The 26,539-nt window shown below is 38.3% G+C and overlaps 2 protein-coding genes and 3 long non-coding RNA genes across 9 annotated transcripts in view; 3 read left to right on the top strand and 2 right to left on the bottom strand.

Annotated features, from left to right (window-relative positions):
• The first annotated feature begins 500 nt into the window (after window positions 1–500).
• LOC136241423 (uncharacterized) overlaps window positions 501–26,539 on the top strand; it is a 59,925-nt gene continuing 33,886 nt past the window's right edge. The window contains exon 1 of the long non-coding RNA XR_010694293.1: window positions 501–535. This is a non-coding gene — a long non-coding RNA (uncharacterized lncRNA). The remainder of the gene's footprint in view (window positions 536–26,539) is intronic.
• On the top strand, window positions 873–12,869 carry LOC136241422 (uncharacterized). Its single transcript, XR_010694290.1, has 5 exons — window positions 873–921; window positions 981–1,166; window positions 9,130–9,309; window positions 10,254–10,391; window positions 11,863–12,869. It is a non-coding gene; the product is annotated as an uncharacterized lncRNA (long non-coding RNA).
• On the bottom strand, window positions 14,641–18,118 carry LOC136241189 (protein NLRC3-like). Its single transcript, XM_066032366.1, has 4 exons — window positions 18,112–18,118; window positions 17,267–17,530; window positions 17,137–17,181; window positions 14,641–17,081 (listed from the first exon to the last, which is right to left on the bottom strand). The coding sequence occupies exons 1-4, from the start codon at window positions 18,116–18,118 to the stop codon at window positions 14,761–14,763; spliced, it is 2,637 nt and encodes an 878-aa protein (XP_065888438.1). The 3' UTR covers window positions 14,641–14,760.
• Window positions 18,302–24,383, top strand: LOC136241424 (uncharacterized). 5 transcript variants are annotated; one of them, XR_010694298.1, is made up of 4 exons: window positions 18,302–18,584; window positions 18,700–18,750; window positions 22,202–22,427; window positions 23,347–24,383. It is a non-coding gene; the product is annotated as an uncharacterized lncRNA (long non-coding RNA). The 5 variants fall into 5 exon arrangements; XR_010694296.1 differs by adding an exon at window positions 18,637–18,655 and having other exon boundaries at window positions 22,202–24,383; XR_010694295.1 differs by lacking the exon at window positions 22,202–22,427.
• Window positions 20,981–26,506, bottom strand: LOC136241420 (protein PTHB1-like). Its single transcript, XM_066032627.1, has 9 exons — window positions 26,164–26,506; window positions 26,064–26,115; window positions 25,498–25,688; window positions 24,680–24,757; window positions 24,229–24,381; window positions 23,759–23,859; window positions 23,394–23,475; window positions 23,261–23,342; window positions 20,981–21,264 (listed from the first exon to the last, which is right to left on the bottom strand). Exons 1-9 carry the CDS (start codon window positions 26,389–26,391, stop codon window positions 21,062–21,064), a joined length of 1,170 nt encoding a protein of 389 aa, XP_065888699.1. The 5' UTR covers window positions 26,392–26,506; the 3' UTR covers window positions 20,981–21,061.

The following is a 26,539-nucleotide window of genomic DNA, read 5'->3' as shown; positions in this document are numbered from 1 at the left end:
GGTATAGTGATGGGAAAGTTCCACAGTGGGTAGAGCGACTGAGAAAAGAGGATCATGGTTGCAGTGTGAAAATTCCAGTCACCAATGGTAGCAGAGTTGATAATGCAGATGACAAACCAATAGAAGATGCTGACAATGAGGAAGCCGACAATGGCCAAGAACTGGTGCACAAAAGAGAAACGCGAGTAACTGAGGCTACTGGGCTGAACACAGCAAGACAGAGGATCAGCTCCAATGAATGCCCTTACTCATTGAGGAGGAAAATAACTGTTCCTAAGAGATACCAGCAAGCTCGGGACGATCTTCAAGATGAGGAGGGAGTGATGTAACAGCAGTAACACTATAATAAACACTGATAAGTAACAATTATAATTATAGACTCTAGAAATAATTAGAATACTGTTGTATGAGTTTTAAGTGCTTTAATTAGAGTGAACCGCGTGGCGGATTGTCTGAACTATTATAGTCACGTACTTCGAGATCAGGCCCTTGAAGTAACAATAACTAGGTTGACTTCAGTTTGCTTTAGTTTCAGGTGAATTCGTAATAAATGCTAGTAAAATGTGCATATTTTCGTGAGTTTTATAAGCTGATCTTGCCCTGGCATATATAAAGTTTAGTATTTTATTCAGAAATATGGCTCCTCCACTGTGTGACAAGGTGGGGGGGGGCATTTGCCCCAAATGCCCCATCGTGGATCCGCCATTGACTATCCACTATCTATGCCTGTACTCTCACATTTTAAATTTGTATCACCGACAAAAATAACAAATAAAATACAATAGACTCACTGGCACTGCCAAAAAATTGTACCTCCCCGCTCCTATCTTGCTGGTTTAGAGTGTGGACAACCTGACCTAGGAGGTAGCACCTGGTCCGCAGTCGCGTGTATTCTAATAAATTAACTCAGCGTTTAACGAAGTGAGCTCTACAAACTGAACAATAGTGGTGCGTTGGTTAATGAGATGTTATTTTCATAGCTAATGGGTTAATCTGCTAATATCAGTTCCATCTGAAGCACACCAGATGATTATTCCCAATTACCATTTACTACTCAACCGCCAGAGGAGGAGGACGAGTTTCCCATAGTGATCGTAGTGTGTGCACTACTCGGTGTCTTCTTGATTATCGCTATAATAGTCGTAGTAGTGAAATTATGGCTACAAGTGAGTTGATCATGTATGTGAGTGCAATGTCAAGTTCTAACTCTTTCCAAAAGAACTTCTCATTTTTATACATCTATCATTGTCATGCCCCACCCCCTAGTAGGGTGGGACAATACAGGGGATTTGACAATGTCTAGTGTCAAATTCCCCAGTAATAATCGGTCTACCACCTTGACTGCCACTTCGTTGGTATGAGATGCTGAGAAGTGCCGTGCTTATGAGGAGGGTATATGTGAAGTAGAGTATACCCAATTAGTTTTTTCTTCCTCTGGTGGAATTGGGAAAGTATGTGATAGTAGCGAAGCAGTGAGACAAAAAATCTTGTTATACCGAACTCGCGTTTCTATTTAGCTACTAACTTTGAAGTTACACAACAACCAACTTACAACATAGTTACAGCCAATCATATTATAGCACACGACCAACACGCGATTGTCTATACTGCAAAAGTATACAGTTATATAACTGGTCATCAGTCAACTATCAACAGAAAGCAGCCACTACCACCTATAAGTGTTTGGCTTATTTACTCAGCGAGAAGTGGAGTTCCCCATATTCAGGCCCTGTTGCAGTTTGGGGTTTTCCTTGCTTCACTCCTCCATCATGTGCATTCATGGTTCTCGATCACATGCCCTGGTGTGCCCCTGGCAATAGATATAGATCTCGCCATGGCAGAGGAGCATCTACCAGTTCACTAACATTCCCTGGGCTTCTGTAAGTTCTTTTAGGTGTCTTTTCTGTAGGTAAATTCTTGTTTTTTCCCTTTTTGTTTTTCTTCTAGTTTCCATAGAGACGTGTAGGTAAAAAATATTATAAAGTACTGGGGCTAAGAAACTTGCCAAAACCCCACTATGTCCCCCACCTCTAAAGAGGGAATTTGATTACTAATTTTTAGTTCAGCAAAATGTCGCTGTCAAAAGCCCCAGGGTGGGGCAAGATCTACTTAACTATATAATCCACTACTATTTATCGCTTGAATCCCTAATTTATTATATATAACCGGTTGTTTATTTTTTTGTTATAACATGGAAGATTCTGATTGGCTGTTAGTTCTCTCTATAGTGTACAAGTACACAAAAATTAAAATTTCTAGGGAATGGTATCTCAAGCACAGTAAAGATATAACACTGCTTATTGTTTTACTATCATGCACTACTCCAACTTGATTCAGTATTTTTTATCAATGTGCTATATGGTCCCTACTCTAGTTGAAAAGAAAATTAATTTTTGTACTTGTTTTAAACTTTTTTGTAAATAATTATTATGACTGGTGACCGCATGAAACAAAAGAAAAGAAAATGGTGCTGTGTGTCCCAGCTGTCAATTATCATCTGAAAAGTGAAATATCCATTACGCTTCGTTCTCAGCTATGTTCATGCAAGGGTCATTCCATACCAAATCAACAAAAAAAAATCCTGACCCCTTTGGATTTTCATGAAATTTGGCATAGACATGGACTCTACTAAGAAACTTTCTCACACCAAAATTTTGCCGATTCTTGTGATCTCCCTTTAAGATATGACCACTCCAAGTTTATTGCAAAATACTACACTGGTTTAATAAAATGGCCATAACGTTGTCACTGATTATCACAAAACCTTTCTGTTTAGAGTTTTGGAATGCTTATTAAATTCTCTTTCAAGTGATGTATTATTCATTATAATTACTCAAAGGAAAGGTCAAACCACAAAAATGTGACTTTTTCCTTTGATCTTACTTTTTTCAAAAAGGATATTTCAATTACTTTCATTTTTTGTTCAAATATTCTTCTAATACCCTTCTTTGATGACAGTAAGTTTGAAGTTGGGATGGCAAGTAGATCATGAGTTGTGGCTACATACATAATTTTACATGCTACCGGGAGTACAAGTATGAACACTACTATGACAATACATACTTTTAAATTAAATTATAGTATGAAATCTCATCAGAACATGGCCAAGTTGCAATACACATACAGTTGGAGGCATAGTATAGAAATATCATAAGGTGATTAAACAGAGGTATCAATACGCACCATTGTTGAAGACACACCAATTATACAATATCCCCTATTGTTATGCATATTGATGCGGTTATGATAACAACATGATTTTGGTGCAAACACCATCAGGAGTCCATGATAGAGATTTTATGAACTCCTGATGCCATATAATGGGAGGGTTTAGTAGCAAATTATCTTGTGAAAGGTTTGACAAAATTATGAAAACTTTACATTAACATTATGAAGTCAGAGGGTAAATCATTCCTTATTTACCAAATTCGCAAATTCTTCAGCTGCTATTTTGTTGGACATCTGTACATGTCAGCAGACACTACATAATAACAAAAGTTTGATGGAGGAAATATTTGGTGGAGAATTGGTGAATAAGGAATGATTTACATTGGAACCTATCTAAAGCCTTGGGCCAGTCACCTTCAGGCAGGTGGCTGCTTTTGAAAGGTGGACTAGTGTATAGATATCTCATTAGGAGAATTTATAGTTGGCCCTTATAAGGTGGTCTTTCTGTACAGTCACTGTACCAAATCAAAACCCTCCACTTCATAATTTTAATAGAGACCTATTGTGAAGTTTCCACAATTCTGTCTAACTTTTCTCTTATAAAACTTACAATATCATAAGATAATTTGCTACTAAGCCCTCCCACTATATGGCATCAGGAGTTCATAAAATCTCTATTATGGACTCCTGATGGTGTTTGCACCAAAGTCATGTTGTTAGCATAACTGCATCGATACACATAGCAATAGGGGATATTGTATAATTGGTGTAGCTTCAGTAATGGAGAGTATTGATACTTCTGTTTAATCACCTTATGATACTTCTATACTATGCCTCCAACTGTATGTGTATTGCAACTTGGCCATGTTCTGATGAGATTCCATACTATAATTTAATTTAAAAGTATGTATTGTCATAGTAGTGTTCATACTTGTACTCCCGGTAGCATGTAAAATTATGTATGTAGCCACAACTCATGATCTACTTGCCATCCCAACTTCAAACTTACTGTCATGAAAAAAGGGTATTAGAAGAATATTTGAGCAAAAAATGAAAGTAATTGAAATATCCTTTTTTGAAAAAAGTAAGATCAAAGGAAAAAGTCACATTTTTGTGATTTAACTTTTTCCTTTGAGTAATTATAATGAATAATATATCACTTGAAAGAGAATTTAATAAGCATTCCAAAACTCTAAACAGAAAGGTTTTGTGATAATCAGTGACAACGTTATGGCCATTTTATTAAACCAGTGTAGTATTTTGCAATAAACTTGGAGTGGTCATATCTTAAAGGGAGATCAAAAGAATCGGCCAAATTTTGGTGTGAGAAAGTTTCTTAGTAGAGTCCATGTCTATGCCAAATTTCTTGAAAATCCAAATGGGTCAGGTTTTTTTTTTGTTGATTTGGCATGGAATGACCCGCAACCCGTATCACAGCATTACTAATCAACTATTTGAAAAGCACCTCTACAATCAAGTAGCCACTATGAAAAATACGGATCATTTCCATTACAAAGGGAATCCATCATGCGCTGCTGCCAAATCGACACCTTTCACTGTCAGCAAAGATGAATTTGACACAAAGGAGGACACTGGTAAGTCCATGAAGAATGCATTGTATGTACTGCGGTATGCCAAGAGACACATGTTTGGCTGAAGCAACGTCGAACAGTGAAAGAACCAAGCCCATAGTTTTTTTTAGCTGTTATTTTTAGTTACTACTTGTCTGAAGGCATCAGTCAGTTACTCAGTCAGTAGAAAATTCCGCCGGTTTCATAATTTTTAAAAAAATATTGTAGCAACTTGCTTCGTTTCATAGCACCTTGTAGCAACTTGCTTCAACTTGTAACAACCTGCTTCGTTTTGGGTCAATCTGAAAGCTTGTTTGGGCTTAGTTTTACCTAACCAGTACTGCTTCATCGTCATCAGGTAAAAGTGAGCTGGTTTTTGGGTGATGTTTTTCATGGGCCACACCCACTCCTTTGTGGTCCCTACTATACAGTACTATCGTACTATCATACTGTATGATTTATGACTGTTGACTTGTTTACATCATAATATTGTAGTTGTAATCAAAAGTTAATAATAGTGGAGACCTCTCCACTATTATTAACTATTGTTGTAATGTGTTATATGTTTTTCCTGAGCACACCAGCAAGGGTTACTGCTCCGAAGAGACTAGCTAAATTAGAATGTGTACCTCTGGGAGGTATTTTTAAAGGGCTGTACCGATACCGGTACCGATATTACGAGTATCAGTCAATTACAAATCTACAGTACAGATAATTCACTCAAGTTATATGCACCATTAACATAGATACTATACTAATAACACGGGATTGGAAGCTCCGTTTTGCACGCCAGCACTCCTCGTTGTACCGGAAGTAATTAATTTGCCAGTTGCATCATGTCATTAGTTATGTTGCTATGTTCGTTGCTATGCTCTATTATTACAGGACAGGATTTGGCTCTTGTTCCATGAGTTGTAAGTTTGTCTGTATAAACAAAGAACTGTAGTTGTTACACTAAGCCACACTCAAATCACTTAGCTTTTCCATAATTCCAGCAATTGTCTGGAGGACGCTTAGAAATACCCAAAACAGGTATACAAACTATGTGACTTCTCGTTTGGTTAAGGCTAAAAATCTTCTGGAAAAAGCATTGAACTATACCAACGTGCGGCACAAGCCATTTGTACTTTAATACAATTCCATTAGTTTTCACTGTATGTCTTTATAGACTTGGCAAAGAATACAAAATACGGTTTCATAGTGTTCCCCAATTTACGTTGTGCTACAAGACTATGAATACTAGCTCATATATCACCCTATACACTTACCTGGTTATCTGCAATATTATTATTCCATAATTTAAGCTAAGTTGTAAAAAGAATAATGATATTGTCTTTTTGAAAAGTCTAGTTTAAAAATCAATAATGGTCAATGAATGGTTGCAATGATGTTAATGATAATGATGATATGAGACTGTTAATATCAAAATTGTACTGACATCACTGCAGCATTTCTTTGCCACCAACCATAATTTGAGCACTCTTTCATAGCTACATAGTTCAGGCATTGACAACTATAACACTTACTTGCACAGCAGTTCCTATGTTGTTTCTAAATCTAACATTTATCAAATCTTGCATTGGTTTGGATTCATCATCTTCTTTACCAAAGGATGGAGTATATTGACAAACATTCAGTAGCAGCTAGCCAAGTGATTACCAATATAACAATTACATTTTAAATCAATAGGCTGGATTGTAATGTCATTTGATTGGGAAAAATATTTCCATTTCAAATACCAAATTGACAAAGAAAAATTCTGACTGGCTTTTAGTTTTCTATAGTGTACAAGTACACAAAAAAATTGAAATATTCAACTAGAGTAGGGAATGGTATCTTGAGCACAGTAGGGATATAACACTTCTTATTGTTTTGCTGTGATTTAATATCGTGCACTACTCCAGTACTTTTTTTCAATGTGCTATGGTCCCTACTCTAGTTGAAAATTACTTGTTTCTTAACTGTTTTTGTAAAATAAAATTATTATGACTGGTGAACCCACGCATACTGCATGAAACAAAAAAAGTGGCGCTGTGCATCCCAGCTGTCAATTATTGTCTGAAAAGTGAAATATCCATTACACTTCATTATCAGCTATGTTCAACCCGTTACGCAGCATTATGAATCAACTATTCGAAAAGTAGCCACTATGAAATATATGGACAGTTTCCATTACAAAGAGAAGCCATCATGTGCTACTACCAAATCAAAACCTTTTGCATAGGACCCAAAGGAGGACACTGGAAAGTCCATGAAGAATGCATTGTACGTCCTTAATACCGATATTTCACTCAAATTATATGCACTATTGAAAGTAGTATTAGTACCATGAAAAGTGTTAAGTTGTGGTAATGTTAATCCAAGTTTTTTCTTCTTTTTCTGAGAATTGTTGCACCACTTTGTTGTTTTCTGGTGGTTGAATTTTTTGTTCGGTTTTTTGTTCTGTGTTTTCCACTGACAGAAACAGACAATTTTAGATTAAAACCTTTTGTGAACAGTCACAACTATCAAGGATTACATTGTTGAAGCAAATGAGTTGTAGTAAATTAACACAACCATAGTGATCATGTTACATACTCTGTTATGTTGTAATGCATATCAGTTTGGCTTACACACACAAGAAATACGCTCACTTTCATGTGAGACATTATCAAAGAAAAATATGAAAAGTGTATGCACACAAAGCCTACAGCTACCTATGCTATAGTGTAAATAAATGCTGCTTGCATGCATGCAAACATTTACTAGCTATATGCTGTTAAACTTGCAGGGCAGGCATTCACCGACGATTGTCGTAGCCGAGCATCACGTGACATCAAACTGCTGAACCTACAAGAACCAATAATGTTAACAGTTCATCACACAATCAGCTGGTAGCATAGCTTTGATACAGGCCAACCACCACAGTGATATGTAATGCCTTTTCAAGTAAACACCACATGACCCCAAATGAAGGCCGGGGGCGCTAATTTATGAACTATAATGAGTCTTATCACAAATATCAGCATTCCAAGAAAGCTTTGTCCTAGACTTATAGCAGCCAACGTACATTTTGCATGAATCTGGTGTAAACCACAACTCGGTTAATCAGTACAAATTGTGCATGTGACACTTTATAATGACTTGACCTTTTCTCCATTTGCACATGCCATTATTGTTATGTAGAAGAGTACGTTTTCCTGTTTCCCTTCATCAATAGTAAGTTAGACTATACGGTACTTTCCATATCAAAAAAATACACTTGACAAGTCCACTGAAATGAAATCTTTTGCTGCCAGCACCATCCACACTGAATCCAACTGACGATTATCACTTACTGTGACTTAGAGATACTGAGATACAGTACCATGACTATAGTGACCACGCTTTGACTACATTTTAAATTTCGAATTTAAACCGCACCAAGGAGTGTGGCATGTGCGTCTACATGAAGTGTAATTATAGGGACTTCCCAAGGGATTTTCCGCGTAATGGATCACGTGATACACCATCCTTCTTTGAAATCATGGTTTAACAAATGGGCTACGCGTTTACGCTTTACAGTATTAAAGTAGGGTTGTTTTGAGTGCTGCTGTGAATCCTTGCATGAATCTTAAGCTACTTGTGATGGTTGGGCAAAAGTTTGTGATTGTTGGGCAAATGCCCGCCCATGCCCACCCTTGGTTACGTCCCTGGTATTAACACTAATTTGATCAGGAAGCTGCCATTATTGGCAGTGACCAGAGCCGTACGAGCCGTAGTTTAAATTGGTTATCGTCCAAATCCACGGTATCTTTACTATTTTAGAGACCTTCAGAATTGCACCCTCGGTGATTATTATGCTATTCCGAAGGTCTCTAAAATAGCGAAGATACCTCTATTTGTGCGATAACCTACATGTGGTATCAGTACAGCTCTACTTTTTTACCTCATCACCTCACTTGTAATTCATACTGTGTAGTACAATTATTGTTATGTGGGAAGATCCCTACATTGGTATGTTACCACCATCTGTTCAAGGGATTTTCCCTCATAACTATGTTGTAATAGCTGCCATCATTCATAAGGACATGGCAATGTGTTCTGTTGTTTAAGGGTGGGGTAGGTACAGTATGTAATCATTTAATAAGTGCAGCTACAGGTATCAACTTCCTCTTACGGTAGCATACCATAAGCTTTCCATCATGTATGATATTTGTATGATGGTTGGATGGCATACATTTTAGGAGAACCCTACTACCATACTGTTTGATGTTGCATGTGTTTGTAACTGTGTGTATGAGTGTAGTCCTCAGACATGGAACAATGTTTGTACACTACACACAGTCAGTAGTGGTTACACACTTGTTCTTACTACTAATAGAAAACTGGTGTGTATTGTATAGTATTGTATTGTATTAATGCTTTACAGTGACCAGCACTGAAGGTCTGCAGCAACATGTGTGTGAAGTTTGAGTGTTGTCAAGATGTGTAGTGTTGTGTTGAGTGTGGTCTAAGATGTGATGAGTGTCTACAACAAGTTGGAGAGTCATGTAACTGTGACGTGCCGACTTGTGATAGTTGTCTGGACTCCATATGTCCAACTAGAGAGGTGAGAACCAGTTAACACAGTCTCATTAACCAGCTGATGTTTGTATAGTGTGTGGATGTGTGTTTAGAAAGTCATCTGGTAACCTTAACCATTTTGCTGACACTGCCAAAATTTTGTCACATCCATGCAGTGTTAAAACATTTAATGACACAACACCAGTTGGGGTAGTACCATTGTTACCATATAAGGGGTTATTTTCAAAGAGGAAATTTTCAAAGAACAGCTGGTAAAAATTAATGTCAAAGGTTTATTGTCAAATGCTCAAACCATAGACAATACACACCTCATGTTCAAATGTTGTGTTTTGGTAGTGCATGTTTGACTGGCTGAATTGGCGACTACGTGTACCAGTACAAATTAAAGTGATAAGGGAATATCATGTCTGCAAAGAAATATGGACCACTATGCTAGGGGAACGCTAGGGGAAATATTGTTTAGCATGAATCATTACCCATATATAACTACTGCATGTGCGGAGGGAAATCTTAAGTGCTTAAGGGTTCAGTTGGTGGTTGCTTACTAGTGATTGGCTTGAAATAATGTTGGATGTAAAATCACAGTTCAACAGTTACACACTTCTGTAACATGAGTTCACATGTAGTAGCAAGCGTGAGTGAGCTCTTATGTAATAGCAAGGGTTCATTATGAGTTCTTGGTAATAGGTTGTACATTACGATTAGAAATTTTTTGATGAGTTAAATTTTTGTAGAACCACTGCTCTTCAAATAATTTAAACTCCTTTAAACATAACCTGTTGTATGGTACTAAGGACACTCTGTTATGGATAACTAAAAGTCATAAAATATGTTCCACTTGCCAACCAACAAAACAGTGAAGGTGACCAGATGATGTTATCTCGTCCACTACACACAAATATTATCTACAAATAGCTCATGACATTACACAATTACTACAAATCATTTATCATTCTCCTCCTCCTCTAGCAATGTTCTCAGTGTGACATATGCTTGTCCTCTGGTGGACCATGTTGTGTTGACATGAAGTGTGATTGTTGTGGGGATCTGTCTTGTGTGTGTCCTTGTGGAGGCTGTAATCAGTGTTGTGATTGGCCACAATGTGAGGTGAGTAACCATGGTGATGGTTTAAATAGCATAAATACAAAAATGTACCCGTAAGCTTAAAGCTGGATGGCTAGTGTAGAGTTTCATATAATATGTGGCAAATTAAACCTGTAAACATTTTATTCTGTGAATTTCATAAAAGGCAAAGTTTGCAAAAGTTGATTCATATAAAAATATTATTTTTTCATTGTACTGTAACCATATACTACCATAAATCAGGAATATTTCAGTCAAATTTTTGGCCGTTGATGAAAGTTAAAACAACAAATTTTAGTACAGGGAATTTGCTAATTGACTTCTTGCAGTACTCCGTACAATGGATGTGTTTGAAATCCCTATGTGCTGTAATGAATGTTAAAACCCAGCAAAGAAGATATTACCGGTGGCCTTAAAGATTCCCTCCTTGTTGACGGAAACTTAAATTTCTTCACTTCTTGCTCAAAGTAGTTTCATAAGTAGATAATTCATTTGGCTGTTTATAACCTCTTATTAAGAGGGTTTCACTCCACACTTGCTGATGCTACACTGGACACCACATTAAGTGTGTGCCTGTAGCATGAGTTTATGAATAAATGCACCATTTACATCATGTTTAAAGCCTTTGATGTTGTGTGGTTTCTTATTCACCAACCCTTGATCCAGCTCAACACATACATACAGTACCTTGCATAAAAAAGGTTGCGAATTTGTCACAGGAATTCATCATACATTCCTGAAACAGTAATCACGAAGGTTGGGCGAAGTTTACATGGTTATAACAACTTTCATGAATTTACAGGTCTACCTTCATGTTTTTCTAAAGTGTACCCCCCACCCAAGAAGAAGATACGTCCAATGGCAGATCCAGGATGGGGCATTTGGGGCATTTCCCCCCATCCTTTGTGGAGGAGCCATACTTCTTTTGATTGAAATACTAAACCTTGTACTAAACCTTGTCAGGCCATAATCAATTCATATATATATTACTACCATTTTATTGCAAATTCTACTAAAACAAAAGTCAAAGCAACTGTGAATGTCAAACACATTAAGCCTTTTAAACAGCTGTTATGACTTCACAAAGCCAAAATAGCAAAAAAAAAACAACTAAGAGGTGATACTAAAATACAAGAGAATTAACTACCTACAACTCGAGCTGCAACTTAGCCACTCCCCTTGCCAGCTTCTGGATCTGCCCCTGATGTCCAACCCAGTTTCAATGCTGGTGTGTTATGGCATCTATTAAGACACATCTATAATTTCCATTAGGATTCCATAAGTGCCACAAGGCACAAAGTGGGTGTGTTTAGATCTATTGTAGTATTTTGTAATTTTTATCGATTTTAATTTTTTTGAACTGAGGAGCTAATATAGCAGCAATTTGTCTTCTGTAAAAGTTCGCTGTTCAATTTTCAATCTCAACTCTGTAACTAACTAGATAACTAGCTGGTCTAATACAGGTTACAGGTTTGTTGTTGTATTTCTTATTTAGTGCCCATCAGTTTCAACTTGTCAATGTTGTGGTGACTGTCACTGTGCTATAAGACTACCAGAGTGTCAGGATATTACTTGTCTGTGTTTTGAGTGTGAACGAGCTGCTGACGTGTAACTACTACTGCTGCTGCTACCATGGCAACCCTGTCACTTGTACATATCAACCTGTGTTACCATAGAAACCTTGATGTGGTAACGATAAGATCTAGAGCTATATCCCTCCAAAACTTATCAACCATGTTTTATTTATTGAAATGTACATGTCTTATAAGCTACTAAACAATTGTTTGACATTTTTCTATAACAGGTAGATCAAGAATACAAATATGTTATGTTGTGCACCTAATCAAATAGTTCATAATAGTATGTACTACCGTTAGTCACATGAGTGACACAGGATAGCTCTCAGGCTATTAATACTGTCTCACGTGATCTCAGTTATACACCTTATAATCAAGTAGAGAGCAGAAAGACAATGTTGATGTCACTGATAACAGAATGTTACGAATATGACCCACTAACTGACAGTATCATGTTAGATCAGCCAAATATCTCTGCTACCCTACCAAACATTTTATACCAGTCTGAACAGAACTATGAAATACTCTAATAGAGCAGTCACTACCTTGTGTGTAAATTTTCAATAATGTCTACAACTTTGTAGAGGTTGTAGCTTCTAACTCTGGTCTAGTTGTGACCCTCTTGTTGAGTCCTGGATTATTGTAGTAAAGTTAGTGATATTCTAATGCTTTGGTACGTGGTGTTAGTGTATGATTCTTACTAGAATGACATCCAATGCTAACCACATCTCAACTCATAAATGGTTAAACAACTGCAATGTTCACTCCAGGAGTTGGTGATTAGCGGTAACAGCTTGTTACCACTCATGTTGCTACCCCAGCTGGTTACTGTGTGATAATTATGTTTTCTATGATCAGAGACTCCACCAACTTGTATATAATATGACATCAAACAATCTAATATGCTGGGAGCCATCACTATCAATCATATTACTGATTTGTTAATAACAGTGCAATCAGCAGTTGCTTGCACATTCACGTGATCTAGTACATCGAGCTCTATCCTGATCATGAGGTGATGGTGAACGTTCTATTAGAGTGTTTACGGCCTCCGGCTCTTTGAGGACAGCACTTCTTTGATTGTACGGTATACCAGGTTGCCTGAAACCTTATATACTAAAATCTAAGCTGAGAACTAGTCAGTACAGGATAAGCCGTGTCGTCACATGAAATGAATTTTGCCTGGGGCAACGATGAACGTTTTATTAGAGTGCTTCCTCTAGGGTGAAAGGCGCGAATTTCGCCTCTGGGCATGAGCAGTAAAGGTGAGTCTATAACTCAACGAACAGTACATATTAACTATTAGTATTCTATTTAATGGACAGAGCGGTAAATTTAGAGCGGTAAAATTTAAGCGCCGTCAACTGGCAGCTGTTTTGTCAGTTGCTAGGAAGTTTTGTAAAAGTTGCAGCTCTAGAATAGTTAGTGTACGTAGAGCAGTAGTAACAGAGTGTAGGTAGTTAGTCATTAAGCTTAAGTGTTAGTAGTGTGTTAGAAATGTAGTCTAGTTAGGTGTGGCTGAAGAGGATAGCTCAGAGGAAGGCTTATTTTAAAAAAAAGTGGCTTTAGTTTTCTTTTTGAAGTTTCAAGTTACTTTTGTACTAAAACTTGTAGTGGTTTAGTTAATTATTTAGTTCATTATAAATTTGACCAATTAGTAGCTAACCACAACACTTTATTGGCTTTCTCTTTATATGTAATAACTTTTTAGTTAGTTGGCTTCCAAATTTACTGAAATGCTAGCAGCTTGCTACATAAAATTACTTTGAGCTCTGAGCTAGACTTGTTGGCTACTACATTAGTAAAGAACTAGTAACAATTGTCAACTACCTGACTGTTAGCTGTAGTGTTGACATAGACTAGGTCTATAGCATTAGCTACTAGTGTTGTGATAGTAGTTGAGTAGTAGCTTCTAGTGTAGTCTAGTAGTTAGGCTATGTTGTGACTTGTTGTTTATTGTGAAGTGGAGCAACGACAACAACAAGTGAGTGAACTGTATAGCTAGTAGCTAACAGAGATGGGGACAAAGCTTGATAGCTGTAGAACTTGATCAGTGTGTGTCTTGTATCTTGACAATTCTCAGGAGATGACCTAAGTGGCTGTGAGAGCTTCTGAAAATAAAATTTGCAATTTAGCTAACAAGCGACCCAATAATCTAGCTAGTTGGAATTTACCAAAAGTGTAAAGTTATCCTTTGGCTTTACTCCATCTCTAATCAGCTGTCACTGAGGGAAGCTAGTCTGGTCAAGGGTGAAGTGTTGACAGTGTTTTTGGCTTTACGTTGAATGAGGTCTCCAGCACAACTAGAATTTCAGCTTCATTAAAATAATGAATTGTTTAAATACTACCTTAAATTTATAATTACTCTAGAAATCCTAAATATTGTCTGATATCCGCTTCATCAAAATAATAAATTCTGTTAGAAATACTGTAAATTTATAATTATTCTAGAAATCCTAAATGCTGTCGAATCTCAGCTTTATCAAAATAATCAATTTATTGCCATCAGAAATACCTTCAAATTATAAATATCTCAAATCCTTGAAATCCTAAATATTGCCGATCTTTACCATTCTCTACTAGAATTATAAATATCTCAAATCCTTAAATATTGCCGATCTTTGCCATTCTCTACTACAAGTCCCAATTCTTGTCCGATACTCAAATCTTAACATTTCATGATGGACCCCTCAACGTTACCAATTAACATAATTTTAATCAAATAATAAAATTTTTATCAAAATCAGAACAAAATGACACTTGCGGCCATTACAGTCATAAAATAGTACAAAGTGAAAACTAAAGAAAAGTAGCTACTAACAGTAAATGTACAGTTTTGTTTGACATCCTCTACTTTCTCTGTTCTTGTTAATTACTTCTTCTAGTGATCTAATCCTCTTCTTAACATCTTCAGTGTAACCATAGAGTAGCCCTAGCGCTTCTAATGTGTCGTTATTGTAGAGCGCTTGTAGTAGATGTTGAGCAGCTTCTCCACTGATCTTGTTGACACTCATCCCCAGCCTGACTAGTGATGTATTGTTCTTCATTGTAGTGGCAATGACATCACAAGCTTCATCAGTGATGGGATTGTTGATAATGTAGAGCTCCTTCAGCTTGTTCCCCTTTGATAGTGCAGTGAATAGGGTAATGGCTGATGGTGATGATAAGCTGGTACTCATCATGTTCAGTGTCACTAGCCTAGAGGAGGGATGGGTCAACATGTTGTAGAGAGCAGGGTCCTCTCCGATGGTGTGGTTACCACTAATATTCAACTCTTCCACTCTACAGTGGATGATGAGGTCACTAATGAAGGAAGAGGAAGATCTGGTGAAGCCATTAGACCACAAGTTGAGTATTTTGATTGTGACGTTGTGTGACATCAGATCGCGATAAATGATACGAAGACCAATATCTTGGATATGGCAGAACGACAAGTTAAGCTCCTTCCACTCCTTGTGGGGTGAGCAGGTAAGGAAGAGTGTAACACACTCAATATCGTATGGTGATAGGCTAGTCCAGCGAAGGTTGATTACTTTGTTATCGAAACATTTCGAATTTGTAATAGATCGACAAATCTCTTCGTCGCCAGCTTCTTTGAAACAACGAAACAGGCGAAGACATTTTATTTGTTCGTCGAGGAATTTCTGAGAAACAACGATCGCTGCTTCGTCTCTACCACCAGAGAAGGATTGCAAGATGGATGGTTGTTCTTGTCGAAGGAATTGTCTGAAGGCTGGTCGCTGTCCTTTGGTGAGTGTAGTGTAGATGGAAAACATGTTAGCGTGAATATCATTCCAGAACTTCTCGCGGAGTACTATCAACTCTTCGCGGGTTGGAAGCTGAGCGACATGGTAAGCTGCCAAGAATTCCTGTATAGAGAAATGTGAGAAATTGAAGGTCATCGTTTTCGCAGTGACGCCAAAGTGTTGCACGGCCTGCAGCAAGCCAAACCCATTGATGGCTCCGGGGGTGGCTGTAATGCCTGGACAAGTTGTTTTCACTTCCTTCAAGGTAAATATTAACTTGTTGTCATTAAGAGCTTTGAGAGATAGCTTTGCCAACTGTTTAACAATTGTATTGTAGGGCTCTGGGAGGTCGGCAAGATTGGTGACATCATTTTCAAGAGGATGACCAGACTTGGCAAGATGTCGACAGATGGTGAGACAGATGAACCGATGGTACAGCTCAACGGAACTGTGTGGAAGGGGAATTCCCTGGTCATACAGATAAAGCAGTGCCACCATAATGAAAGGAACATAGCAAAGACCATTGATTGTGAGGTGGCTGTCAAGATAATCGGTAAGCTCTTTGACTTTCTGTGGATGTCCCTTTAATGACTGTTCAATGTATAGTTTTCGTTCCTCTTCAGCAAAGCCCAGAATGTCAACTCTGACAGTTGCAACCTCTCGGAGTTTCACTGAGGCATGTGGACGAGATGACACTACCAAGCCACAATGAGGTAATACCTGACGTTTGAGTATATCAGCAACTAAACTATCTTTCTGTAGATGTTCTGAGAATTCATCAAACCCATCAAAAAGGAGAGCAAGATCTTTACCACTATTGCTAAAGAAGTACTGGCTACATGCAGTAGAAATTTCTACAGCCTTCCTATCTCTTTTACAAAACAAGCTGAGAAGGTCATCGACAAGTGACGCCTGCTGTACAGCTGGATTACGCAACTGGACAAGAAGTAGCAACTTGAATTTTTGTAACAGTTGTTTAGTACTCCATTTGTATGAAATTTCTTGTAACAACATTGACTTTCCAATACCTGGCAACCCCTCAACTAAAATAAATTGTGGATCGTTGCTATCTTCAAGTGGGGCTAAGATATCTACAAGTTGTTTAGTCATCTTACTAGTATCAAGGACTACCCTTAATGATTCCTGGCTGCTATCTAGCTGATGACACTTGGGGACACTATCTGTGGAAGTGAGGTGGTCAATGCCACCTGATTGTAGTTTAGCTAAAGCAGTTGATTGTTTAATGTTGTGTTCACCTTGATGGTGAACTAACAACAAAGGCGTAAACTGTTTGGGCTGTTTTGGTGGCCAAGTATCTTCTTCAACAGCAAACCGTGTTTGTATAGTAATTTGACTAACCCTTTCTGACAGTACAGAGACTACATTTGCTCCTACAGAAAGAGACAAGTTATAATGTCAATGGTTAAAGCTATCACCTCATTATACCTTGATCAGTGACTGTTGACTTGTCCATGTTGGGTTTGGAGGTCACTATAGTTAGTGAAGACAACACAATAGCTAGTTAATATAATTGTTTACCTACACATGTTGTACACACACAATAATAGCTAGTCACCTTTATCAGGAGCTTGATCACTGCACAGTACTGCAGGTGACTCTATCACTTCAAACAATTTCTCCCAACTAGCAGAGGGGTCCACTTCAAGCCATTTCTTCAACATTGCATTACAACAAAACTCGGCTTTGTCCCGGTTGTTATATTCTATGATGTCAAGTGTTCCACTGGGTAGACCCAGTTGTGTTCCTATCACTCTCCACTGAGCAGCGTAGTGTGGAGTAATATGGTTTTGGAGGTCCTTCAGTAGTGGATTACTGGAAGCTGTGAACAATAGAAGTGTTCATCAACAGTGTATAGTGTGTGCCCACATACTCTAACACACTGTATAGGGATCAGGTAATGACTAGCTAGGACTGGACTGGACTGGACTGGAATTGAATCTGGGCTCAAGTTTATTTCAGCACGTACTACACCTCCCTCTCTTATCAAAGCGTGCTAGCCAGTTTCTTGAATATACTCTAATAGAACGTTCAGGATTTTCATGGCACAAACTGAGTTTTTTATTTTATTTTTTTTAATGTTATTTAAACAGGGAGACAGCATCAGCAAAAGCTGAGACACTAGACTACCACCACGATTACTATTAGAAGCACGTAGCTATGTTGGTGTAGTGAAACAGTGTAAGGCATGCAGTGTGGTGATTTTCACAGGTACAGCCGCCCGGGTGCAATTTTCTCATCTGCCTAGTACTTAGTCTCGAGCAACAAATCCTGTCCTTGTTTAGCCATCTTGACCTAATGACAAGAAGAAAAGGATCGAAACTAATCACCCACATAGCTGTAAGCATAATAAAACAATCATGAACAGTGAAGGAGATTGTTGAACCCGTGAAAATCACCCACACTGCATGCCTTACACTGTTTCACTACACCAACATAGCTACATGTTTATGTAAATCATGAATAGTACTCGTGGTGGTTCTCAACTCGATCAGTATGTGCCGTCATTGATAATATGGTACCGTAAAAATTCTGAACGTTCTATTAGAGTGTTTTTGAAGAAACAAACTAGCGCACTTTGATGAGCGTGGGAGAGTGTAGTACGCACTGAAATAAATTCGAGCCAAGATTCCAGTCCAGACTCCAGTCCTTCCCTTAAGGTTTGGGTATTCACATGATCATAAGTCTCTCGTGTGACCTGGTCTGGTCACGTGAGAGTTAGATCCAATGTTTGTCTGCGTGTATGTATGTCCATACTGGCGTGACTTCGCGTTCTTACGATGCCATAGTGATTACCTTTGTCGCTTGTCTTGAACTGTTCTAGTCCGTTAGTAACACTCTGATGGGCCATTCTGTGGAGGCACAAACAACGACAGGTAGGTAACGTACTATCAAATGATACATCGAGTTTATTATCGCGCACAACAGTGTAGGTTGTGGCGCGCTGGTAGGTACCAATCGCTTACATGTTAATATCCACTGATCCTCTAGACTCAACGAGCAGAAAGAGAAGAAACTGTTGAAAGCAGCCACGCCCACTAGGTGAGATGTTTGTGGGGTATTAAATTTCAATAATCTGAGACCATAATAGGACATACGAATTCCCACACAAATAGCTTTATAATGTACACTCCCTACCAACAGTGTATACAATAAGAAGTGTGTTACTTTCTCTAGTGATGTTGTTCCTACTAGGGTAACAGGTTGTTCCATGATCTGATAGTTGATGGTACAAGGGGCGGTCACTACTAATAGTCTTGTAGAACCATCTGCGACCAGGATCAAGGTTTTTGATCAACAAAAATATACTTTGATCACTTGATTTTGCCTTAAAATCAGCCTTGATTGCTTGATAATTTAGCACATATTATTTTTGTCGTAAAGTCTCATTTTGTTTGCGAGCTAGCTTAATAGAATGTCTTGATTGCTTGATTCAGTGCTCTTGATCACTTGATTTTGATCCTGGTCGCAGATGGTTCTACAGGACTCTACCCCTTGTGGTAAGGTCAAATCACTTATTTCACACAGAGACCTCAACCTGTAGTGAGATTTGCTTACTTATGAGTGAGGACCCTTCTCAGTGAAATATCTTTTGGTTTTCCTGTAAAAAATGCAAAATTTTCCACTTTTAATGGGACATCTGATTTCAGTTTTTAGGTCCTAAACCATGTGAGAGTTGAGGTGACTTCTTTCACAGTCCAAGCAAAGTTGATTTACAATTTGTCATTGAAGTTTGCTACAACAACAGACATCATGTGCTTAACTGCAGAAACGCTAAATTTTACTAACTAACCTGCAGAGATAATTCATGACACTTTTTGTCAGTATAACACTAGAGTTAACAGTTGTAAAGAGGTCAGAATTCCATTAAAAATATCTGCCCCAGGCCATGGTATAAAAGTGATTTTCAACCACAAAATGACTCACTTAAATTTCCTTCTTCAATAACTCATTTAAATCATCATTCACTACTGTTTCCCAATCTAGTACGGAATCCGTCATGTGTGTTGTGTTATGTTGTTTATTACAAGGCCCTAAAACACCCAATACAAAATGTATGATGGAATTTGTTACACCAAGTTGGTTTAATTTTGACACACACAAAAATTTGGGCTTTCTTCTAACATCATTATACTCACTGAAAAGTTGTTCAGCATATCACACCCAGTAAGTTACTATACAGGCACAAGGTAGGCAGTACACAATAATTAATAGTTTTTTCAGCAGAAATGTATTTGACATGTTCCAGCTGGCATTTTTCAGGGGCCGATCTGGGATTTCCCAAGGGGGTGTGCTAACCTAGGGTATTTATAGTGTATTTATAATGGGGGCTAAAAGTGTGTCATCTGATTGATACAGCTAATAGTGTAGTGTGAGAAGAACACTCAGCACAAGGAACATGCTTTATCTAAGTGGTCTAAGTTCAAACTGGGAGTTGGTCTTTATAGTTAAGAATTTTAACGGTGGATGTTCTATTAGAGTATTCCAAGCTTTTTAACAGTTTTACCCCTTTGTTCCCCTCTTGTTGATTCCTAGAATAGATTAGCTCTTCTCTTCTCACTCTTCCCTTGTAGCCATGCATTAGACACAACTACACCAGTACTGTAGTTTCTACTGTCTTTCTAGCTAGCACATAGTAAGGGGGATGCTTCAGTCCCCCAAAACATCCCCTAAATCTGCCCTTGTTTTTACCATGAACAAAGTATAACAAATGTCTGCAAACTTCTACATATGAAAAGCACAAGATCAGGTGATCATTCTGACATAAACTGATGGTTTGACCTAAAACATGTTAAATAATTCAGTGCCATAATAGGCACATGCTCAAGTACGTCACATTTCTGCTGCGTAAAAGCAAAACTATGAAAGTAAAGTTCAATGGCATGACAGAGGAATAATAGTACCATTAATACAGCTGGGTAGACTACTTCACCAGTTAACACCAGGTCACCATTAATACAGCTGGGTAGACTACTTCACCAGTTAACACCGGGTCACCATTAATACAGCTGGGTAGACTACTTCACCAGTTAACACCGGGTCACCATTAATACAGCTGGGTAGACTACTTCACCAGTTAACACCGGGTCACCATTATTACAGCTGGGTAGACTACTTCACCAGTTAACACCGGGTCACCATTAATACAGCTGGGTAGACTACTTCACCAGTTAACACCGGGTCACCATTATTACAGCTGGGTAGACTACTTCACCAGTTAACACTGGGTCACCATTATTACAGCTGGGTAGACTACTCCCCTTATGGCTAATCACATTTTTAATAAATAAATTAATGACACACCCTCATCAACACACAAGTTATTAACATGATCAAATAGAACAAGTCACATCTAGTCCTCTTCCTGTATTACATCATCACTAGTGACATCATTGATGGGAGGTAGTGATACCGGTCCCCTCTTATCATGTGATGACCATGTGGTCACCTCTCCAGTAGTGTTCAGACGACCTCCCTTCAGTAATCGATCAAAGAATAACGACAAGTGTCTCTTCAGTTTGCCCGTGTCTGCCGGCATCTCAAGACTACCAGGAACTGTTGTAGATGATATAAGGTTGATATGTACAATTGAACTGAATTCTCTCTGCTATATTCTACTAAAACTGATTACAAAAGTCCTTACAATGTTATGTCATACTGTGAGTATTACTGTAAGTGAGTTAGTCTCACTACACACACAACATGTTAAAATGTTATTGGACTACCATGGTCCTTTATCTTAGTCCAGCTGGTCTGGGTGTTACCATAGATAATATGTGACCGTCTCAGCAAAAACCTGACTTGTTTGCACAAGCATGTGTATAGAGAAAATGGAAATTTTCAAAAAATAGTCAAAAAATTTATTATTCCTGCTAACAAAGAAAAATACGCAAATTTTTATTGGGCCATTCCTCTGAGAAGAAACACTAAAATCGATTAAAACTATACACCATCTCATTCGCCTGCTCATGGAGAGTTGAAAAAAATTTTTTTTCTTTCTTTCTGTAGCCCCAACACTATGTGTGTCACGTGCGCCTGTTTACGATGCGGTAAATATAAGCAAGATTGTCATCATTTCTTCAACTAAACTGCCTTCATACCATATGTGTAAGTGACTACAGGGCCAACACTATATTTTAGTGGATTTGCTAGTCCATGGTGAACATTTTAAGCCAAATTCCAATGTTATAAGCTAATGCTAATGGAAATTATGGCTACGAATGTAAGCACCTGTAGTTTATTTTCAGTATAGTCGCTGTACAAATCAATTATCTTGCTCTTCCTACTGTCTAGCGCTATAATTCCAAAACTACTCACCACAGAAGGCAACTGCAGATAATACTGAGTAAAAAGAAAAAAAAAAACATTTCGGAAGTTGTGCAAGCAAGTCGGGTTTTTGCTGAGACGGTCACATATAGTACAAACAGGGATTTGTAACAGTGATGTCATGACAGACAATCCTCATTACAGGTTTTACTTGTCTTGGTTACAGGTTCAGTAGTCAACAACATCAACTTCAGGTCATACAAAATAACCTTCATACAAACTTTCAATCATTGTGGACTAGTTAATGAACAAATCTCACATCTTGTCATGATCCTTAGTAATAGCAACACTAAAATTATTGATACCAAACTCCAAGACAAACTGGCCGTGACTCACACAGTGTAATAGTGTAAAGGAACTGTCAAGATGAACTCACAAATAAACAATGTAAGGTATGGTCACTCAAAGTCTCGACTCGTATGAGGACTACCTGTACATAAAATTATTTGTTATAACAGGTTTTAGCAATTGAATTTGTCCCATTTACAATTGAGTTCAATTGAATTAGTCCCTTTTGCAATAGAATTTGTCGCTTTTGTAGTTAAATTCATCTGTATCAAGAATGGCAGCTGGAGAAAACACGAAAACATGGTGTAGCAGCTGCTACAAGAACTTGTTCATGTACAACAGTAGTAAACAACTCTTTATAAGGCAATAATTCTTTCTCTACATCTTGTCTACAGCCTATCCAGCAACATTCCCAACTCTACTATATATGCCATTCGCGATGGGTGTGGTCACTAGCGAGCAAGCTAATTAACTTGTCAGACAGTATCAGCTTCGCGTACTACCAGCTCCAATTACCTTCTAGTGTCTCAAGTGTAACTCTCCATGACGTGAATAATTCATCTCTTAATGAACGGTTGGTTTCTTGGAGCCGTTCTGTTTATGACGAATTGTAATGCAAACGCGACGAATCCTATTGCAAAACTGACAAATTCAACTGCAAAACTGACAAATTCAATTACAAACAGGACGAATTCAATCGCAAAGGCGACGAATTCAATTGCAAAAACCTGTATGAGAATGATGTCATCATTACTAATCCCTGTTTATACTATATATGGTATCATCGCTGTAAATTTTGGTAAAGCTGAAATCTGTCCTGTGTAGAACTATAAGCACACATTGTGGCAAGGACAGATTTCATAATAAATTAATGAACTATTCATTTTATCAATTCATCTCTGACACATAATACACATTAGCTAGTCTCCCAACTCACTTGTTTGTTGTTCTTTATTGTTTTTACTCAAACATGTGACCAACATGTGCATCACAGCTGTTGTTGTTGTCTCTTCCCATCCCTAGGGGGTGTCATGATGACGTCACAGTTGGCATGACAACAGTGAACTCACTTGCTCAATTAGGTGATCAGGACTGACACAGAGACACACCCTCAACACATCACACTCCTCGTCTGACATACCAGCTGATAACCTGTGGTACTGCTTTAGGATATGTTGTTATGGTAACGACTAGGGATGCCACGACAATTTTTATTATCATTTGTCTTATCATATCATGTCACAGCATAACCTGTGAGACCATTTTAACCCACTGTGATAAGATTGAGATCTTCCTCTTTCAGAGGTAAAAGGATGGAACCAGACCAAAACGTCTGTTCTTATTATGGTACTCAAAGTTAAGAGATATTTCATTGTATTTCAACATGTCATGATATACAACTTCACGTGGCACCCCTAGTAATGATGTAAGTCACCTGACAAGGTCTATGATAAAGTTAGTAGCACAACACAACCGATTGTTAACCACTGACAATTCTTCTTCTATTGACTGACACTTGTCACTAAGTGCTATCAGCTGTAATCACGGTGATAAGAGTAGTAAACAATTACATGACACACAGTATACATACACACATACGTATGTATGTACAGACAGGTGAGCAGTATACTCACACAAGTTCCACTAGCATTAAGGACTTGTGCCACTGTTATCGAAAACTGGTGTGTCCAATCAAATTGAAGTGTTGCCAAAATACATTGTGGCCACATAATGTGAGTAACTGGGGACTAAATGGTTGAAAAGTCCTGAATGCTAGACAGACCAAACCAGGGAGTTTATTGTTATCTAAAAAGAGTTGGTGGCACACCATCCCATACACCAAGTACCAATGTAAACTAATTGCCATGACAACACTACTAGAGGGAGTTTCCCAGACACACCCACCTGTAGGAAGGTCCCATCCAACAGGGTATCAAGATGTTGTAGTGAAGATGGAGTTTTATCCTTGAACCTTGTGAGGAGTCTCTTCTGTATGGCTCTGAACTGTTGAGAGTGTTGCTCCACTGCTAACAGGTACTGCTCCCTCTCTACCCTCAACTGTACATGATAATATCAACTGTACATGATAATATCACATGTACATCACATGTACATCACATGTACCATATGACACAAAATTTTGGCAATTTAACTTGAGGTAGAATTTGGTGGATAACATTTTGGCAAATGCCATACTGCATTCTTTCTGTTTAGTTGGCTAAAAGTTGGAAAAGAATTCTCCCACCAACATTCTACCATAAAGTATATCATACAGACCCGAGCTAGCCAAATTTTGTATATCGGAAAATGAGTAGTTCCACTACCAGGAACTACATTACAACAATGACTACACTACCTTAAAGTGATCCTCCACTATCTCAAAATATTCCTTCAGTGGAAGTTGTTCTGTAAATGATGCCTTGAATGGTGGAGACTATGAGAAGAAATAAGCAGCACATAAAGTGTGTAGTCAGTGCGTGTGGTACAGTGTGTGCGTGGGCGAGTGAGAGAGAGAGAGCATAGCCAATAGTGATGCTACGATATGAAAATTTTAATATCAAGCTCACTAAATAATTTATGCTTTTTATATCATGATGTAGATTTTTCTCTTTCATGACTATCATAAAATGCTTCTATCACAATTATTGCGATATACGATATATTGTGGCATCACTTATAGCCAAGTGGCTAGAATATCAGCCTAGTTATCTAAAAGGTTCCAGGTTTGATGCCAATTTGTTGTTTCCTTGAGCAAGAAACTTACTCACATTGCTCCAGCCTACCCAGCTGTTTAACAGGGACTTGGTGACCTGATGTCAACTGGTAAGCAGATGTAACATCAATGGGTACCTGGGGAAGCAAACGTCAACTGTCCATGTCTTTCATAGTGGGTGAAGGGACCTTGTGTGCCCACACATTCACCCGTGAGACAGGGTACAGTCTCCTGTGGGTTACTCCAGGAAGATTTGCCTGTGCTGACTGATAGCACCAGAATGTAGTGTACAGGTGTACCAGTGCTAGTTCTAGCACGGCAGCTAAAGACTTCGCTTTTGTTTGTGTGTGTGTGTGTGTGTGTGTGTGTGTGTGTGTGTGTGTGTGTGTGTGTGTGTGTGTGTGTGTGTGTGTGTGTGTGTGTGTGTGTGTCACCACTACCCCAAACCTCTTTGGGCTCACCTTGTCATGATAGTGCTCTGCCAGCCTCTTCACCAGCTCAGCTTCAAATAATCCTATGGCTTCAAAACAGTCCGACTGTAGTCGATACCTGTCACCAGTCTTGGACACTACCATGGTAACCTCAGCACCTGGTAACAGCTGGAACCCAATAGCATTCTGTGGAACATTGTTGTCACCAGGGGTGGAAAACTCTGTAAAATGATTGGATAAAACTTGTGTACAACTAAAGTATACTTTTGGACTATGTATAACCAAATATGGTGTAGCCTTGTGTTGATACTAATATTGGAAACATATTCACAACAAGCATGGATAATGTAGTACTTGCTTGTTAGCTAGGAAAGTGATGTATTGTGTTGGGGTGGCTGAAAGAAGGTTTGTGAGGGTTCTGGGACACACATGGATACACCACCAATTCACATATTAGAATACTTGGTATTGATACTGATGTGTTGGGGTTGAACTATGAGATCATGTGATATTTGACAACCAAACTACTCACAATATATTTTGTTGGTAATGTAACAACCAATAATTCACTGAAATCCATAACAATTATTAATTACCTGGAAACAGTGTCATCAAGCTCACTGGAGGACTATTGGTATCTATGGTAACCTGAAGGGTGTGACAGGTAACACTACACTTAAGATCACATGACCTCACCTTATACTCGGCAGTTTTTGCGGGCATGACAGACATACAGAACAATGACAAGGGTAGGGGTACTGTGTGTTGTGTAATGTGGGGGCGTGACTGTGACACTGAGTGCATCACCGTGACAACAGCTGATGTACAGGTCGGCAACAAGTTAGGAGTACACACAAATGTTAAAGTGATCGGGTTGACGACTCCAGCAGCTATGGAAGGAGGAAACAGACAGTAACACACCATATATGGTTATGGTAACTGGTGGGATGTGGTTGCTTATGGAACAACAAACATTTCTTAGTTAAGTTTTAGTGTATTTCATAGTATTTCTTCTAAACATACTGTCCTGAATATCAAGGTGTCCTGATTTTCCAGGTCAGTTTATGTACTA

This window comes from Dysidea avara, chromosome 12, assembly GCF_963678975.1.
Source record: "Dysidea avara chromosome 12, odDysAvar1.4, whole genome shotgun sequence".
In the NCBI taxonomy this organism is placed as follows: Eukaryota; Metazoa; Porifera; class Demospongiae; order Dictyoceratida; family Dysideidae; genus Dysidea; species Dysidea avara.
The sequence above is the reverse complement of the archived record's forward strand: the minus strand, read 5'-3'. Positions and strand labels throughout refer to the sequence as shown.

What these genes read in the sequence shown, in the direction of transcription:
- LOC136241189 (XM_066032366.1), bottom strand. An exon ending in TGATCAAGCTCCTGATAAAG is followed by an intron (nt 17,182 to 17,266) that starts GTGACTAGCTAT and finishes CACTAACTATAG; the next exon opens with TGACCTCCAAACCCAACATG. An exon ending in GTCAACAGTCACTGATCAAG is followed by an intron (nt 17,082 to 17,136) that starts GTATAATGAGGT and finishes CTCTTTCTGTAG; the next exon opens with GAGCAAATGTAGTCTCTGTA.
- LOC136241420 (XM_066032627.1), bottom strand. Translation starts at nt 26,391, where the DNA reads ATGGTGTGTTACTGTCTGTTTCCTCCTTCCATAGCTGCTGGAGTCGTC. An exon ending in TGGATGGGACCTTCCTACAG is followed by an intron (nt 23,860 to 24,228) that starts GTGGGTGTGTCT and finishes CCGTGATTACAG; the next exon opens with CTGATAGCACTTAGTGACAA. An exon ending in TTTATCATAGACCTTGTCAG is followed by an intron (nt 23,476 to 23,758) that starts GTGACTTACATC and finishes GCAGTACCACAG; the next exon opens with GTTATCAGCTGGTATGTCAG.